This window comes from Manis pentadactyla, chromosome 11 (genome assembly GCF_030020395.1).
Source record: "Manis pentadactyla isolate mManPen7 chromosome 11, mManPen7.hap1, whole genome shotgun sequence".
In the NCBI taxonomy this organism is placed as follows: domain Eukaryota; kingdom Metazoa; phylum Chordata; class Mammalia; order Pholidota; family Manidae; genus Manis; species Manis pentadactyla.
In genome coordinates this window covers 118,445,693-118,463,144 of record NC_080029.1, presented here as the reverse complement: position 1 = coordinate 118,463,144, position 17,452 = coordinate 118,445,693, and the positions used below count along the sequence as shown (strand labels likewise).

Genomic DNA, 17,452 nt, shown 5'->3' with positions numbered 1-17,452 from the left:
GATGAAATATCTTTTTCCATCCCTCCACTTTTAGTCTGTGTATGTCTTTGAGTTTAAAGTGAGTCTCTTGTAGGCGGGATATAGATCTTTTGATTGGTGCAGTCCATTTACATTTAGGGTGATTATCGATAGGTATGCACTTATTGCCATTACAGGCTTTAGACACGTGGTTACCAAAGGTTCAAGGGTAACTTTCTTACTATCTAAGAGTCTAACTTGACTCATTTAATATGCTATTACAAACACAATCTAAAGGTTCTTTCTTTCTCCTACTTTATCTTTCTCCCCCATTCTTTCTACATTAGGTATCATATTCTGTACTCTTTGTCTATCCCTTGATTGACTTTGGGGATAGTTGATTTAATTTTGCATTTGCTTAGTAATTAGCTGTTCTACTTTCTTTACTGTGGTTTTATTACCATTGGTGGCAGCTATTAAACCTTAGGAACACTTCCGTCTATAGCAGTCCCTACAAAATACACTGTAGAGGTGGTTTGTGGGAGGTAAATTCTCTCAGCTTTTGCGTATCTGGAAACGGTTTAATCCCTCCTTCAAATTTAAATGATTATCTTGCCAGATAAAGTATTCTTGGTTCAAGGGCCTTGTGCTTCATTGCATTAAATATATCATGCCACTCCCTTCTGGCCTGTACGATTTCTGCTGAGAAGTCTGATGATAGCCTGATGGGCTTTCCTTTGTATGTGACCTTATTTCTCTCTCTGGCTGCTTTTAATAGTCTGTCCTTAGCCTTGATCTTTGCCATTTTAATTACTCTGTCTTGGTGTTGTCTTCCTTGGGTCCCTTGTGTTGGGAGATCTGTGTACCTCCATGGCCTGAGAAACTATCTCCTTCCCCAGATTGGGGAAGTTTTCAGCAATTACCTCCTCAAAGACACTTTCTATTCCTTTTTCTCTCTCTTCTGTTACCCCTATAATGCAAATATTGTTCCATTTGGATTGGTCACGCAGCTCTCTCAATATTCTTTCATTCTTAGAAATCTTTTTATCTCTCTGTGCCTTGGCTTCTTTGTATTCCTCTTCTCTAATTTCTATTTCATTCATCATCTCCTCCACCGTATCTAATCTGCTTTTAGTACCCTCCATTTTGTTCTTCAACAATTGCATCTCTGACCGGAATTCATTCCTGAGTTCTTGAATATTTTTCTGTACCTCCATGAGATGTTAATGATTTTTATTTTGAAATCCCTTTCAGGAAGATTCATGAGGTCAATGTCATTTAAATCTTTCTCAGGAGTTGTATTCATAATTTTACTTTGAACCATGTTCCTTTGGCATTTCATGTTTGTATATGGCGCCCTCTAGTGAGCAGAAGCTCTGCTCTCTGGAGTTTCTCAGCCCCTGAAGGAATGCCAGAGGTGGCAGGGGAGTGGTATTGGTGCCTGGGGGGAGGAAAGAGCTGTTTCCTGCTTCCCGGCTGCTATGCCTGTCTACACTGCCTGAACCAGTGGGCCAAGCACACAGGTATAAGCCTCTATCCTTTGCGTTTGTTGTTGCTGTAGACAGAGCTTCCCTCTGGCTGGCCTAACACCAGTATAGGGTTGCCAGTTTGCAAGCCAGGTAGAGCTGGCCAGGAGAAAGGCATAGTAGGCTGAGTATCATGGAGGGGGTCCTTGGAGCTGTGTAGCCAGCCAGGGAGCTGGAGCTTTGGGCAGAGTGCACCTGGACAGTTTGGTCTACCTGTCCTTTCTCCTGAACAGTAAGCTCTGTACAATCCTTGCCCCTTTCGCAGCCCTCTTGCTGTTAGGAAGTCTCTCAGACTACCTGCCTTTCTTTTGTCCAAGAGCAGCAGGATATGGATCCCTGCTTTCCACAAGTGGCTGGAATCTCAGTTTCCCCAGGAATTCTGCCTGTATTATCTTTCCAACCTCCTAATCATGAGAGTACCACAAAACCACCACGAAATGTAGGTTTGTGCTCCCAGAAAAGATCTCTGGAGTTATGTATTCAGCAGTCCCAGGCCTCCACTCTCTCCCCGCTCCATTTCTCTTCCTCTCACCGGTGAGCTGGGGTAGGGGAAGGGCTTGGGTCCCGCTTGACCATGGCTTTGATACATTACCCTGTTCCATGAGGTTTATTCTTTTCTCCAGGTGTATGCAGTTTGGCACAGTCCTCTTTCCTGTTGCCCTTTTCAGGATTAGTTGTATTAATTATATTTTTGTATTATATGCAGTTTTAGGAGGAAGCCTCTGTCTCAGCTCTCATGCTGCCATCTTTAATCCTTTCTCGCCTTCATGATATTTTTTGTATTTTTATTTTACACTTCAAAGCAGATGTTGGGAAAAACGGGTTTTTAGATTTATAATCTAGTTTCTATAATGTTAGTTGCACTTTCTCTTACATTCAAGAAATACCATCTAGATTCCATCTAGGTTCAAAAGAGAAACCTAACCATGTTTATGGTAAATTCAATAATATATAAAGTTAACATCTGACCATGTTTTAAAATTTGTCCTAAGATTTTTGGTCTAACTAATGTAAAATGAAAATAAGTGAAAACTATAAAAGAAGAAATAAGGTTTTCAGTATTTGCAATGACAGAACTGTACTATAAAACATGGACAAAACATTTCAAAACTAAAGAGGGGATAGGATTTGAGATATACAGAATCAGCAAAAAGAAAAATAGACACTGTGCAAAATCTTTAATGTCAGACTAGCTTACAAAAATATTCTAAAATACCAAGGAAAAATAGAGCTAGGAAGAAAAAAGGTAAAAGACAGGAATATGGAAGACAATATAGATACCACAAACATAACTGAAAAAGAGATATTTAAATATATAAAAAACTTTTCTAAGCTCAAGAAAGATATAAATACATAAGATTATTAGTAGGAGGGGGAAGACACCCTATGCAGGTCATAGGGTGTCTTCCCCCTCCTACTAATAATCCTGGGCATTTTTTTAAGAAAACTACTTTTCTCCAATTTCATTTGGTCCTAGTGGACTTACAGTTAGAATGTCTACATTTTAGAGTTACCTTTTAGATTGGTAACTTGAAAGAAGCATTGTTAATTCTCATATATATATGTATCAACCTGCACTTAAAAAAATACTCACTGGGGATATTGTTTGGCTTCCTGGTTTGCAATCGGAGACCAGAATCATGTGTAACATCTCTGATGGAATAATATCTGTTACTTGTAGTCATGGACAAAGTCATAAGCATAGAGTAAATGACAGAAACTTCATTTTGGGTAGCTGGCAAGAGTGCAGTTTTGATTAGTTAATAAGTCTCACAGCAAGAAGAAGAAATAATGGGATTGTTTGAAAGCCCAGTTATGGGTCACACTGATAAGCAAGAGGGCCCCAAGACTGATCACAGAGCTTTCTAAGACATCTAGGAAAGCTGGATACTCCGGTCTTATCTTTTGTATAAGAGTAACCCAGACTGTCCTGTCGGGATAAAGAAAAACCTTCCTACTCAGCACGACTGAAAGGGCAAATGTCTGCTTTCAGACACACAGTCACAGAAAGGGAAAGCTCTCCCTGAAGGAACTGGAAGAACAGATTCTTCTTAAGCACATTTGCATCTGTGTTAAAAGCAAGCATTTACAGAAAGAACGAATTCTGGTAGTCCCCAAAATATCTAGGCCAGAAGTTGAGAGTCAACTTCCAGATTTCCTCTGTACTCTTCACTACGCACATATAATCAACTGTTAAATCTTGATGTTTCTGCTTTTTAAATATTTATCCAACCTGCCTCTTATGATATCCCTATTGCTACTATTTTATTTCACGTGATCATCATTTCTCACCAAGATTACTGGATTAGTTTCTCGCCTGTGTTCTGTCTCTGGTTTCACCTCCCTCCATCTCTTTCCAATCCCAGTCTATTTCTTGAGCACCATAATCACTCCTCATAATGTTTTCAAATCCACAAACCAATTATGCTTTATTTTACAATGAACACAAAATATTTTTATTTCTAATGAAGGTAAATTTAAAAAACAAGAAATATTCTCCTAGTTTGTTTTTAGTTTTTTAACTACTTGATGCTATTTTTTTAAGATTTGGACATTGTTTAATCTTGAATAGTTTATCTCATGACTTCTTAGAAATTTAAGGTCACCAAGACCATCTTTGCTTTGAAATCTTCCAAATTTTGGCTTATTGTTTTTAGATATTTTGAAACAAGACTCAGATTTTCATTTAAAACTTCCTTTTTGTAGTTACAGAACCTTGAGAAATAACTGTGTGGTACAAATGTTTAATCTTAATATACGGTATATCACAAACATATGCTCAAATTATAAGAAACATAATACAGGTCAGCTAACAAGGAACAGAGCATTTTTCATCAATATAATTGTTGGTAAATAATTCCTACACACAATATACAGGTCAAGTGATGCATTATTCATTTGTCAGGTGTTCTTATAGAGCTTGGGTAATGCCCATTAGTTTTAAAGGTATGTTATGATGTGAAAACCACATAAAAATGTTTATTTGTCACATATACATTTTTAAATGAACTTAAGGAAAATATTGCTACCATAAAATGTTTCACTTACTGTTATGAGTAGTTTTAAAAATAGTGGGCTACAAAATGACATAACAATTCCTTAGTGTGGCATTACAAAGCCCTCCACAGTCCGGCCTTTACCTACCTTCTCACCTAATCTCTCACTGTACCTCAACATATTCTAAATTAGCTAGCAATAAAAAATATCTACCAGGTTGTTTTTAGTCTGGGTACTTTTGTATATGACATTCTTTTACCAAAAAATTACTTTATCTTCTCTTCCACTAACCATCTCACTGGGTAATTTCCTCTCTACTAGAGTGACACTAACAAGCATGCAGAGCTGGACCATTCCCAGGCCACTAATGCTTCTCCCACTGTATGTACACACAGACAGACACACTGATGGGGCTGAGATATGATTAGAACATAGCAGATGTGACCTACCTATGCCTAGCAAGGTTTTTATTAATTACATTGGCTTTTCACCAAAACAATTGGGACTAACGACTAGCGAGATCATATGGAGGTTTGCACCTGGCCAGTTGCAAGTGGCAGTGGCAGATCTTATTCATCAACAGGCACGTACTCCTGGATCATCCCAGAATACACACCTACCACTTCAGGAGGGGCTTTACCTTCTGCATGAGTATGTAGCTCATGTAGCTATTCATAAATAATACTCACATTTCAAAGACTAAAATTTTAATGCGAGATCAAATGGTAAAAAAAAACAGCCAAGGTGCTCCAAGAGAGAAGATTAAGGAGGGGGGAATATAACAAATCAGATAGAGAAATTAAGACAGACAGAAATAAGGGTAGGCAAATTGACTGAACAGAGTAAATAGCCCAGATTATACAGTAATCAGAGAAATATGAATTAAAACCACAAGGAGATACTTCTTTATACCAATTTACTTGGTGAAAATTAAGAAGCCTGACAATTCCAAACACTGAAAAGGATGGTAAGCAACAGGATCTATTATGTATTCCTGGAAGGAGTATAAACTGGTGCAACCACTTTAGAAAACAATTTGGCATTATCTTGTAAAGTTAGACATTTAAATAACCTATGACCTATCAGTTTCACTCCTAGATATATATGGAATATGAAGAAACATGTACAAGAATGTTCTTAGAAGCACTATTCCAAATTGGAAAGAAAAGAAAAAAACAACAAAAAAGGAAACAACCCAAATGACTACCAGTAATAAACTGGAGAAACACATTTTTCACATAATCATATAATGGGAACATATAACAGTGAAAATGAAAAAACTACAACTACTTAATCAAAATAGATGACTCTCAGCAACATAATGTTATATCCAAAAAGAAAATACTAGACGACAATATACAGTATGAGACCTTTTTCAAAATTAACAGACAATATTTTTTAACAATATATTATTTAGATAATGCATATATGTTTTAAAAGTTTTATAGTTTTAAAAGCAACTTTTAAAAACCCACAAAAGAATGATAAATGTGATAAGTGTGAATTCCACAGCACTGGTTGCTTTGGAATATAGGAGGAACACCCAAGTAGAAGAAAAATTATTAGTTCTTGGGTTAGAGTTAGATAATGTGTATTTTAAAAATAAGTTAATACTAAATAAGGAACAAAATTGTCATCACCATAGGATTCCAAGTGCTTATGTTTTATCTGTCATTTAAATTATGGAATTATCAAATCTTTCCTAAATAGATTTAATATCTTATAAATTTCAATGCATCAGTATAGTAACTTTTGAAAAATTCATCACAAGTATAGTTCTTAAAACTTTTACAGTATCAAATTTCCTTGGCTCTTTTTCAAAAAAGAAAGAAATGAAAGACTTTATAATACCTGATTTCCATGAAGGTCCAAGACATCTAAGCTTTTTAGATTCTCCAGATTTGAGATTTTCTTGATTCTAAAAATCAGAATGAGTAGAAATATGGACATATCACATCTACTGTACATCAAAACATGCTAAGGCATAACTCATTTTAATTAATTCCCTATCTATATATATAGTCAGGTAGAGAAATAGCAGTGTAGATATAAATATACATATATATATATATAGGAGGGATATTATACATGATTATATATTAAACAAAAACATGTTTCTTTTTTATGTATATAATGTGAAAAATACATGGGGTAGAATGTCCCAAAGACAGCTTAAAAGTTGAGTCTTTAGAAAAGAGCAATTCTACTTCTAAGAACATTAGGCCAAGGCAACTCCCTTCCCCTGAGAACATGACCTCCACGCCTTTCCTCAGTCCCCAGGGCACTCAGCCGTCTGACCGCTGACTGGCGCCCAGCCGCGCCTCCTGCTGACTCCACAGCTTTCTTGCTGTCTCTGACCTAACAAGTCCGCGTGGGCCTTGGACGCTCACCCTGGCTGCTCCTTCTTCCTAACTGTGCTTCCCCCGAACAGCACGTGGGTCACACCTTCACATTATTCAGGTCTTGCCTCAAATGTCTTTCCACAGCAGCCTTTCCAGATGACCGTATCAAAAATAGCTCTGTCTTCCTGTTCTCATTACTCTCTTTCCCCTGATTTAATTGACTTCATTGCAACTATCCTTGCCTAAAATTATATTACTTATGTGTTTACTTTCTTATGACTTCCTTGCTCAAACCGAAATGTGGGCTTCAAGGGGGCAGAAACTTCGACATGTTCTCTACATTATCCCCAGAAATCAGGACGGTGCCTGGCACCAAATAGGCACCCGAAAAATGTTTGTTTAATGAATAAATGAACATACTAACTAAAAGGATGAGTTTTACAAACAAGAGTATTCATAACAAGATTATTTATCACAGAGACAAACTGGATACCACCGAAATGCTTTCTACTGGACATATTCAGTTTGTGAATATTTGAAAATTTTTGTTTGCCATCTTGTGAAAATATAAAACACTGCTATAAAATAAAAAACACAGGATTTTACCTCCAAAATGCCCCCTCTTATAAGGGTTAGGACCTTCCCAATGTCTTCCTTATTCCTATCTTCTATGGCTACCATACCTGTCCATCTGTCTCCAACTACACTTTTCTCACAAAACAAAAACCACTTCCCTTTTATTGTTCTCCCTTCTGTAGGTCCGACTTTCTCCTACTACTGTGATTTAGTAGAAGGAAAGAGCATTGGCAAGAAAGGGTAAAAATGAAGCTCATGCTATCCATCTTTATCATCATCTGCCTATCACTATTGTCATTACTGTTCACTATTTACAAAGAACAATTTCCATCTTCCTAAATATTTCCAGAATGTGGATTATCCCTTGAAACTTCATATATGCTGATTACTATGTAAACATAATGCAAATTTAAACTTCATAAATTGCTATCTCCATTTGACCTCAGCCATCTTTTATCATCACCAAATCTGGAATTCTATAACCAACCATACACCCACTGTGTACCATCATGCGTGACTTCTCTCTCCCTTATCTCACACACACACAAACGCATGTATACACATACACACCACACTCCCCTCATCTTATCTTTTATTCTTCCTATCTCTATTTTCCATAGTAATTTGGGAGAATTTCTCAAGCTTATGCTAGCATGGGAAAACAGATAAAACTTTCTACAAAAAAATTCCTCTTACACTTGAAATACCTGGAAAAGTTAGAGATAATTACAGTATCCTAATAATACCTAATAATATGGCTTAGGACAGAGTGATGCTTTCTAACAGCAATCTTGACCTCACAGCTATTAGAAAAGGCTTTCGTCAATTCTTTGAATGCCCAAGCTCACACTCCTTAAAATAGTGGTTCCCAAACTTTTGTGTGTATCAGGATCATCTGGAAGGCTTGATAAAATAAAGATTGCTGAGCCCACCTCCAGAGTTTTGGGGACAGGTTCCAAAAATGTGCATTTCTAACAAGTGATTGGATGGTGCTGATGCTAATGGTCCAGGGATCACATTTTGAGAAGTATTCCCTAAAATATATACCTTCTTCATCAAACCTCAATCCCCTCCTCAGATGAGCTTATGAGGGTGAACTCACCTACTTAACAGAAAATACAAAAGCCTATTCTAAGGAAATAGTCAAAGATGTAGAAGAAAGATTTACAAAGATTCTCATCACAGCAAAAAAAAAAAAGACAATTTCAATGTCTAACAAAAGGGAAATATTAAATTATTACATATATATTATGCAGTTCTTTAAAAATTATATTTTCAAGAACATTTACTGATACTGGCAAATGAAAATAACAATAAGTATTCAAGTGAAAAATACATGGTATAAAAATCAATTTTGTAAAACTGGTATGTGAATATAGAAGGAAGGGTGCTTCTCAGTGTTGACAACCAAAACTTGGAAATAGACAAAGGGATGACTCTGCGTCCTTTCAATGTTATATTAGAGCATTTCAACAAGCCTACCTAAGGCTCATCTGACTACTTACCACTGACTGGAGCCCAAACTCTGTAAAGTTATATACTATGTTGTAGAAAACTGACAAGATGTAATGATGATTGTTGCCAGGTAGGAATGTAATTTATTTCTGTCTAATAGAAAAGATAACCTACAGGGTTAGGATTTCACTGCTTTGTAGGGTTAACTTGTTTTATAACTTAACAATCTTATTCTACCATTTTTTTATTTTTCATTGACTATAAACATACAAGTTTCTCTTATCCTCCTTTGAACCAGCTTTGTCACCCTACTGGTTCCCTCATTACTGAGTTAATTAAAACACTGGCCTGTAATTTCTTATTTATCTGAGAATTATATTTTTAACATTTTGAAAGTTATAATCAAGGGATGGAGACTGTCTCAGCCCAAAGTTCTCTGACTTGGAGGATCAACGTAATCTGTTTCCTTATTTATCAGAAATTCTGTGCACTTTTAAGGCACTTCAATCACAGAAATCTTCATGTGCAATGTGTCTACCCACAAAATTCCACCAGGGCCCCACATATTGTTAAGCTACCCAGTAAAACAGAACCTATCTATGATGACTTCAAGCATTCTCTTAGCTGTGACACATAGTGGCTTTATGACTCTCACTTCAGATTCTGATGGTCCAGGTGAACAGGAAGAGAAGTTAGCAAATTGCTCAGTCAGTTTAACCCAAAACCAACCAAACACTTTCTGTCTTGTTCTCATGAACTGCCCTTGCCATAGATTCTCTCCCCACCATCAGCACCTGAAATGACTAAAATTGATCCAATTCTAAAGAATTCAGAGGCAGATGAAGACATCGACTGACCTAGGAGGCCATTGGTCAGATCAGTATTGATGTCAGGAATCTGGAGAATCCTAGTCAATTTCCAAATAGCTGAAGACATTTACATTAACAGCAATTTTTAAAGTTCCCCCATTAAACAGAACTGCAACTAGAAAAGGACAAGGCTCACCCATCCCCTCAGGAGCTACAGATCCCTAGGGATATATCACAGCCAGTCTCCACAGGCCACATGCTATTTATTTCTGAGACCCAACTCCAGGATCTAGGGGAAGATGAGGCTTTTCAAATGTCAGAGACAAATCCTTAAGGGAATCTTCACAGGATTAAAAGGAAAGGAATATGGAATTCCAGGGTCTGGAGGAGAATTCTGTATCTATAGTCTTGGGTGATCAGAAGAAACTGAAGAAAAGTTCTGTTCATTAGCTTGTAATCAAGAAGATTTCGCAAAGATAGAGGGGATACAGAAAACAGAAGAGTTAGATGGCAGGAACTTCAGTAGCTAAGTGGTACAGAGGGACTGGAAGCTGTTTGGCAGCAATGTGTAAACTTCACATACAGAATCTGAGCAGGGTCTGTATAACTTCTGGCAGAAATCTTTGTTGGAGCTGCTTGAACTTAGAGGCATATGGTTGCCCTGGATTTTCACATATGGTTCCACTGCCTTGGACAAAAAGATGGTGTAGTGCTTTGCGAGGTGGGAGGGAGAAAACTTTCTGGACTTGATCAACAGGGGCAACAAGTCACCCAAGACAAACCTGAGGAGAAGGTGGCTGACCGCTCCACTCTTCCTCAGCATTCCTCACCAGGTTTGCCTACTACTCAACAAAAGCACTCCCTCAAGATTGATTCACATCTTCAAGGCTCACAGGTCCCTTACCTCAACAAAGTGAGCTGGCTGGAGAGCAGCAGGCATATGTTTTAGGGATCAGATTTGCATTGTATTGATAATTCAGAAATATGCAGTTTGGTAGAATGTGGAGAGTTGTCTTCTGACTCATTTTCTTTTTTATTCAAGAACACTAACAGTTCTAGAACTGTTTAACAGCTATTGTATTTATGTGAAAAATAAAAGTAAAATATGGCCAAAAGCAAGCAAACAAAAAGATGGAGGAGTTAGAGAAAGGAAGAAGAGACTACATCAGATTACTTTTACTTGACCAAGGTAAGGATATAGAAAAGGTCATTTGTCTCAGAGTTGGAGGAGCAAATGGACCTTTAAAAAGGTCAGAAGGTCATATATACTGGTGTCTTCAAGGCACAAATTTTTTTTTAAAAACTTAAAAGGATAAACAGTTACCAAGGGGAAAGGGACTGGGGGGTGGGTGGGAAGGGAGGGATAAGTGGGAAAAGGGGCATTACAATCAGCACACATAATGTAGGGGGTGGGGGGACACGGGAAAGGCAGTGTATATGGAGGAGACAAATGACTCTATAGCATCTTCCTACGCTGATGGACAGTGACTGCAGTGGGGTATGTGGGGGGGACTTGGTGATGGGGGGAGTCTAGTTACCATAATATTGTTCAAGTAATTGTACATTAATGATATCAAAATAAAAAAATTTAAAAAAAGCTTAAAAGGTTACTTTCAAGAAGCCAGAGAAGCTAAAAAGGAGTAGCAAATTGTGACATGATTTAAAACATTAAGAAGCAGAAGCAGCTCCTAGACACTATTTTAAACTAGACAAGGTGAATTTAAAAAGTATATCACTGGAAAACACCTTATTCAAGGACTGAAAGGAGGGCTAAAGAATAAATGGAAGGTAAACAAACAAATCAATAATCCTAAGGATCAGAAGCTAGTAGAGAAATCTGTGGGCGAGAGGACAGGGAGCTGCTCAAAGGGAACGAACGCCTCACATGCAGGAGGAGCTTTTTGGTCCCCACTTCACTCTCTGAGCTGCTCTGGTAGCAGAGTCCTGCTACACGTAGTTCGTACATATCTGACCTTGCAAAGGTCACTTTACATCCCCATTTCTTCATCTATAAAATCAGAGAGCTAATCTCGGAGGTTCTCTCAGGCTCTAATACTGCATGATCCTATAATTCTCCCAGATTTCCTCGTGCTACCGTAATGCTTAATTTAATGTTTGAACCAACTGTAAGGTGATTAACTACAGTGATGGGAACTTTCGAGAAGCCACAGAACAGACAAGAGCCTAGAACTCTGAGACAAGATCTTGGAAAAAAGTATTTAATTTTACCATTGGCTAGTGAGAATGAAGAGATAATTTAAGATCTGTGCTGTGGGGGAAGAAAAAGAGGGGGGAGGGAACCAAGCTGAGGTATAACACCCTATCTAAAGTTCATCATTTTATAATCTAAAAATCATTTTTAGAGTTTGCTAAATGGTCCTTTTTGTGAGCACTACAAAAGCTACCCAGTAAAGCAGAATGGAGAGAAAGGTCAAGAACAAGCCTCAGGGAAATTAGTCGGGAATTGTGTAGCTGCACTACGTAACAGAGCCGTAGACAAGAATTAGGAGAGTTCATACAGGATATAACGTTAATACATACTGAAAATACCACCTGAATAGGAATCATCTGCAGTTTGATAATCACCAAGTATCAAATGTCTACCCTTAGTCAAGCAATGGGAAGAATCACAAGTGAAACAAACACATAAGCCTAAAGTGAATACACACACTTCAATACAGCCTAAGAAAACATAAAGTCAAAGCCAGTCTTCTGCTTATGCCATAAAATGTATGGCACTGGAACACAATGGAAATAACAAAATACACCATCAGTAAATTTTAACTAATTGTCAGACCAAATTTCATAAAACAAATGTCTGAATCTTAATTCATTCAAATAATCTTTCAAAAAATTTAGTCCCTTAGTTTCTTAAGTATGTCAATTCTGAGTTGCCATCTAAACTATAGTTCTAACTATAACAATATAAACATTAGTCCTAAGTCTAACAAACATAAACTTATCTGCAAAGGGATTACCTGTTTTTCCCCAACAGAAGGACACGGAGGGATCTCAAAGTAGAAAGCCCACTAATTTCTTCAATCTGGTTATCATATAAATCCAAGAATATTAGCCTCTGTAGATTAGAAATATTTTGGATCCGAGTTATAAAATTGTGTTGAAAGTTCAACAAACGAAGGTGTTCTTCCCCATCGATGATCGGACACACAGTCAGCTTTTGCCTAGAAAACATTAAAAAAAGTTAAAGTTCTGATTTGGCAGCCTGCCTTCTCTTACAAATATTGTTAATAGTATTAATATCTTTGTGTTTCCATGCTGTGAGGAGAAAAAGATCTATAGAACTAATTTTTGCCTCCATGAACAAACAGTCCCAGATCTAACTGTAAATCACTCATACAAAAGCCAGTATACTTTGATAAGGGTAATCATTACATTTAACTTCTCCTTGTATTAAAAAATCTCCAGTATCATTTATTTGATAAAACTGACTTACTATCAGAAAACACTCAATGTAACTAACTGCCTTCTGCAATAGAAATGGACACAATTCAAATAACTATGTCAGCTAATCACAAAAATGCCTTAGCCATCAACCCATTGACATAAAGACTGCCCAGGCAAGTAAGTCATCAGAAAAGAAATAAAAAATCTCTCATAGACTCATAGACTCTTGAGCTGGATGGTATCTTAGGAAGAACAATCTAAAGTTCACTAAGATAAGATAATTTAATCCTGAAATCCATTCATGGTAAGGTGGTCCTTACCTTTCCTCAGAGGCTTAGATTTTAAGTGTACGCCTACATGTTCAACACTAACTCTGAGCTCTGCAGAAATTGAGAATGCTATAGGGGAGGATGAAACCTTAATAATACATACTTTAGCTGTATTTAATACAGTAATCCTCTATATACCAAAAGTAATAATAATGTATTACATGTGAATTAAATATGCAGGGTAATTTAAGAATTCTACTAGTTTAGTAAAATGGCCAGATAAGAGTGATTCTACTATTTTTAACACAGTTGTCAAGGAAAATGTAGCTCTACTGATCAGTGTGAACTGTAATAGGAAAATATATTCGAAATATGTCCTTTTAGTTAAAATCAAGTTAATGTAACCTTTAAATAAAATAAGAATGCTACAAGCATCAGTGAAACTGTGGAAGTCACTGGAATCCTCCTCATAAAGAGAAAAAAGAATGATTAGCACCAGGGTAACTGAATGTTAATGGTTGACAAAAATATGATGTTGAAAGATACAGGCCCTGAACAAATTGGTTTAAAATAGAACAAAAGTAAAAATATTAGGTAATAGTTTAATTCTTTTAATGTGTGCTCAGTATTTAGAAATCATTTCATGAATTCAATTGTATCACCACTTTTGGTATTTTTGTTTTATAAATTATAAATGAATATGATGCATGATCAAAACCGAAAGTTTCTGTGATGACTGCCCTTGCACTGTTCACCATGTAAGGACTTATTCACTATGTAAGAACTTGTTCACCATGTAAGAACTTGTTCGTTGTGCTTCAGAAGATTGGAGACTGTTGAGAATTAGGCTTGGGGTGGATTAATGATTGTGCATTGAGTCCCCTGTACAGAATTTTGTTGTTGTTAACAACCATTGGATCAATAAATATGAGAGATACCCTCTCAGAAAAAAAAATTATAAATGAATAAATTGTAAGTACAGGCATACCTTGGAGACATTGAGAGTTTAGTTCCAGACTACCACAATAAAATGAATATTTCAATAAAGCAAGTCAAATGAATTTTTTGGTTTCCCAGTGCATATAAAAATCATGTTTATACTGCACTGCAATCTATTAAGTGTGTGCTAGTATTATGTCTTAAAAAACTATTTCTAAAAAAATGTTTTGATGTCTAAAAAAAGTTAAGGTACATACCTTAATTTAAAAATACTTTATTGCTAAAAAGTGCTAACCATCATCTGAGCTTCCAGTGAGTCGTAATCTTTTTGCTAGTGGAGGGTCTTGCCTTGATGTTGATGGCTGCTGACTGATCAGGGTGGGGATTACTGAGGGTTAGGGAACCTGTGGCAATTTCTTAAAATAAGACAATGAAGTTTGCCATATTAATTGACTCTTTTTTCATCAACAATTTCTATGGAGCATGTAATGCTATATGATAGCACTTTACCCACAGAATTTCTTTCAAAATTGGAGTCGAACCTCTCAAACCCTGCCAGTGCTTTATCAACTAAGTTAACAGAATATTTACAGAATATTCTACATCCCTTGTTGTCATTCCAAGAATCTTCACAGCGTCTTCACCAGAGTAGAGTCCATCTCAGGAAACAACTTTCTTTGCTCATCCATAAGAAGCAACTCCTTATCCGCTGAAGTTTTATTATGAGATTGCAGTAATTCAGTAACATCCTCAGGCTCCCACTCTCATTCTAGTTCTCCTGCTATCTCAACCACATCTGTAGTTACTTCCTCCCCTGAAGTCTTGAAACGCTCAAAGTCATCCATGAGGGACAGAATCAACTTCTTCCAAATTCCTGTTAGTGTTGATACTTTGACCTACTTTCATCAGTCACAAATGTTCTTAATAGCATCCAGAATGGTAAATCCTTTCCAGAAGGTTTTCAACTTATTTTGCCCAGAACCATCAGAGGAATCACTATTTATGGCAGCTATAGTCTTGCAAATTGTGTATCTTAAATAGTAAGGTCTGAAAGTCCAAATGATTCCTTGTCCATAGACTGTGGAATGGATGCTATGTTAGCAGGCATGAAAACATTAATCTCATTGTATAACTCCATCAGAGCTCTTGGGTGACCAGGTGCATTGTTAATGAGCAGTAATGTTTTGAAAGGAATCTCTTTTTTTTTTTTAAAGTAAGTCTCAAGAATGGGCTTAAATATTTAGTAAACCATGTTGTACACACATGGGCTGTCAATCCGGGCTTTGTTGTTCCATTTGCAGAGCACAGGAAGAATAGATTTCATATAATTTTTAAGGGTCCTAGAATTTTCAGAATGGCAAATGATCACTGGCTTCAACATAAAGTCACAAGCTGCATAAGCCCACAACAAGATAGTCAGCCTGTCCTTTGAAGCTTTGAAGCCAGGCACTGACTCCTTCTCTCTAGGATAGAAAGCCCTAGATGGCATCTTCTTCCAGTATAGGGCTGTTTCACTTAAAATGAAAACCTATTGTTTAGGGTAGCCATTTCATTATTTTAGCGAGACCTTCTGGATAATTTACTGAGCTTCTAAATCAGTACTTGCTGTTTCACCTTGTACTTACTATATTATGGAGATGGTTTCTTTCCTTCAACCTCATGAACCAACCTCTACTAGCCTCATACTGTTCTGTAGCTTCCTCACCTCTTTCAGCTTTCATATATTTGAAGAGTCAGGGACTTGCTCTTTGATTTAAGGTACTATTGTGGCTGATTTGATCTTCTATTCAGACCACTAAAGCTTTCTCCATATCAGCAATAAGACTGTTTCTCTTTTTTATCATTCATGTGTTCACTAGAGTAGCACTTTTAATTTCCATCAAGAACTCTTCCTTTGCATTCACAACACGGCTGTTTGGCTTTCAGCCTATTTGCACTTTAGATATGCCTTCCTCACTAAGCTTAATCATTTTTAGCTTTTGATTTAAAATGAGAGACATGTGACTCTTTCTTTCACTTGAACACTCAGAGGCACTGAAGGATTATTCATTTCAATACTGTTGTGTCTCAGGGAATAGGGAGGCCCGAGAAGAGGAAGTGAGACGGGGGAACAGCCAGCCAGTAGGGCAGTCAGGACACACACATTTGTCAATTAAATTCACTGTCTTATATGGACATGGTTCTAGGATCTCCTAACAATTATAAAAGCAACAAAAAAGATCACTGATCATAGATCATTATAACAAATATAATAATAATGAAAACTTTAAAAATTTTGCAACAGTTACCAAAAAGTGACAGAGACATGAAGTGAGCAACTACTACTGCAAAAAAGACACCAACAGACTTGTTCAGAAGGATTGCCACCAACCTTCAATTTGTAAAAAAATGCAACATCTGTGAAGAACAACACAGTGAAGTGCAATAAATGAGATATGCCCATATTCTAGTTTAAATTTTGTATCTTTGTGCATCATCTTAGCAAAAAACTTAAATTGTCTCACCTTTCCTGCTTCTGTCTTCCTCGGTTTCTCATAGTCAAACTTACCGGTACCCCCAGCTTCCAGTTCATCTAAAACACTCAAAACACAATACTGCAAAGATGTCATGAGAGTTACTGCCCTCAAATGTTACTCTGCCTGCAAAACGACATGTTGCATCCTTCAAGGAGCTTTCTCCTAACTCAGAACACAAGTAGTCCATGACAATTTGCTGTCAGGAGTGCACTGCTAAGCTAATAAATCTGTTTAAAAGTTTGTTGTTACATATCCACTACTAAGGTAAAGGTATGCACTGCAGAGACGGTTTCTTTGCTGGTGATAGCATGAAGGTAGGTTTGGGATCTTTCATCCACCACTCTATTGCAGATACCTACTGACATTTAAAGATGAGAATCAAGATCTAAATATATTCATTCGAAAATTTCTGAGAGCCTTTTATGTCCCAGGCTCTGTTCTAGGTGCTAGGGATACAGAACTGAACAAAACTCCAGTGTTGGTGGAGCTTATATTCTAATAGGTGGAGACAAAGAACAAACTTGGTAAGTAAAATACTTAATATGTTAGAGGGTGCTAAGTGCTAAGAAGAAAAAAGCAGAGAAGAGGGCTGGGTAATGTCAGGGTAGAAGGGGCTGCAGCTTTGGAGAGGGTGGCCAGGGCCAGTCAACACTGAGATGA

The 17,452-nt window shown here is 37.0% G+C and overlaps 1 protein-coding gene across 11 annotated transcripts in view; it reads right to left on the bottom strand.

Annotated features, from left to right (window-relative positions):
- Positions 1-17,452, bottom strand: part of LRRC49 (leucine rich repeat containing 49) — a 232,163-nt gene that overhangs the window by 193,175 nt on the left and 21,536 nt on the right. For all 11 annotated transcript variants that reach the window (XR_008992662.1, XM_036907846.2, XM_057488936.1 and 8 more), the window contains 2 exons: positions 12,642-12,845; positions 6,333-6,399 (listed from right to left, as the gene is read on the bottom strand). Coding sequence is in view for 10 of the 11 variants with exons in the window: in XM_036907846.2 (XP_036763741.2) it covers positions 6,333-6,399; positions 12,642-12,845 (271 nt within the window). In the remaining variant the exon portion in view is untranslated. The remainder of the gene's footprint in view (positions 1-6,332; positions 6,400-12,641; positions 12,846-17,452) is intronic.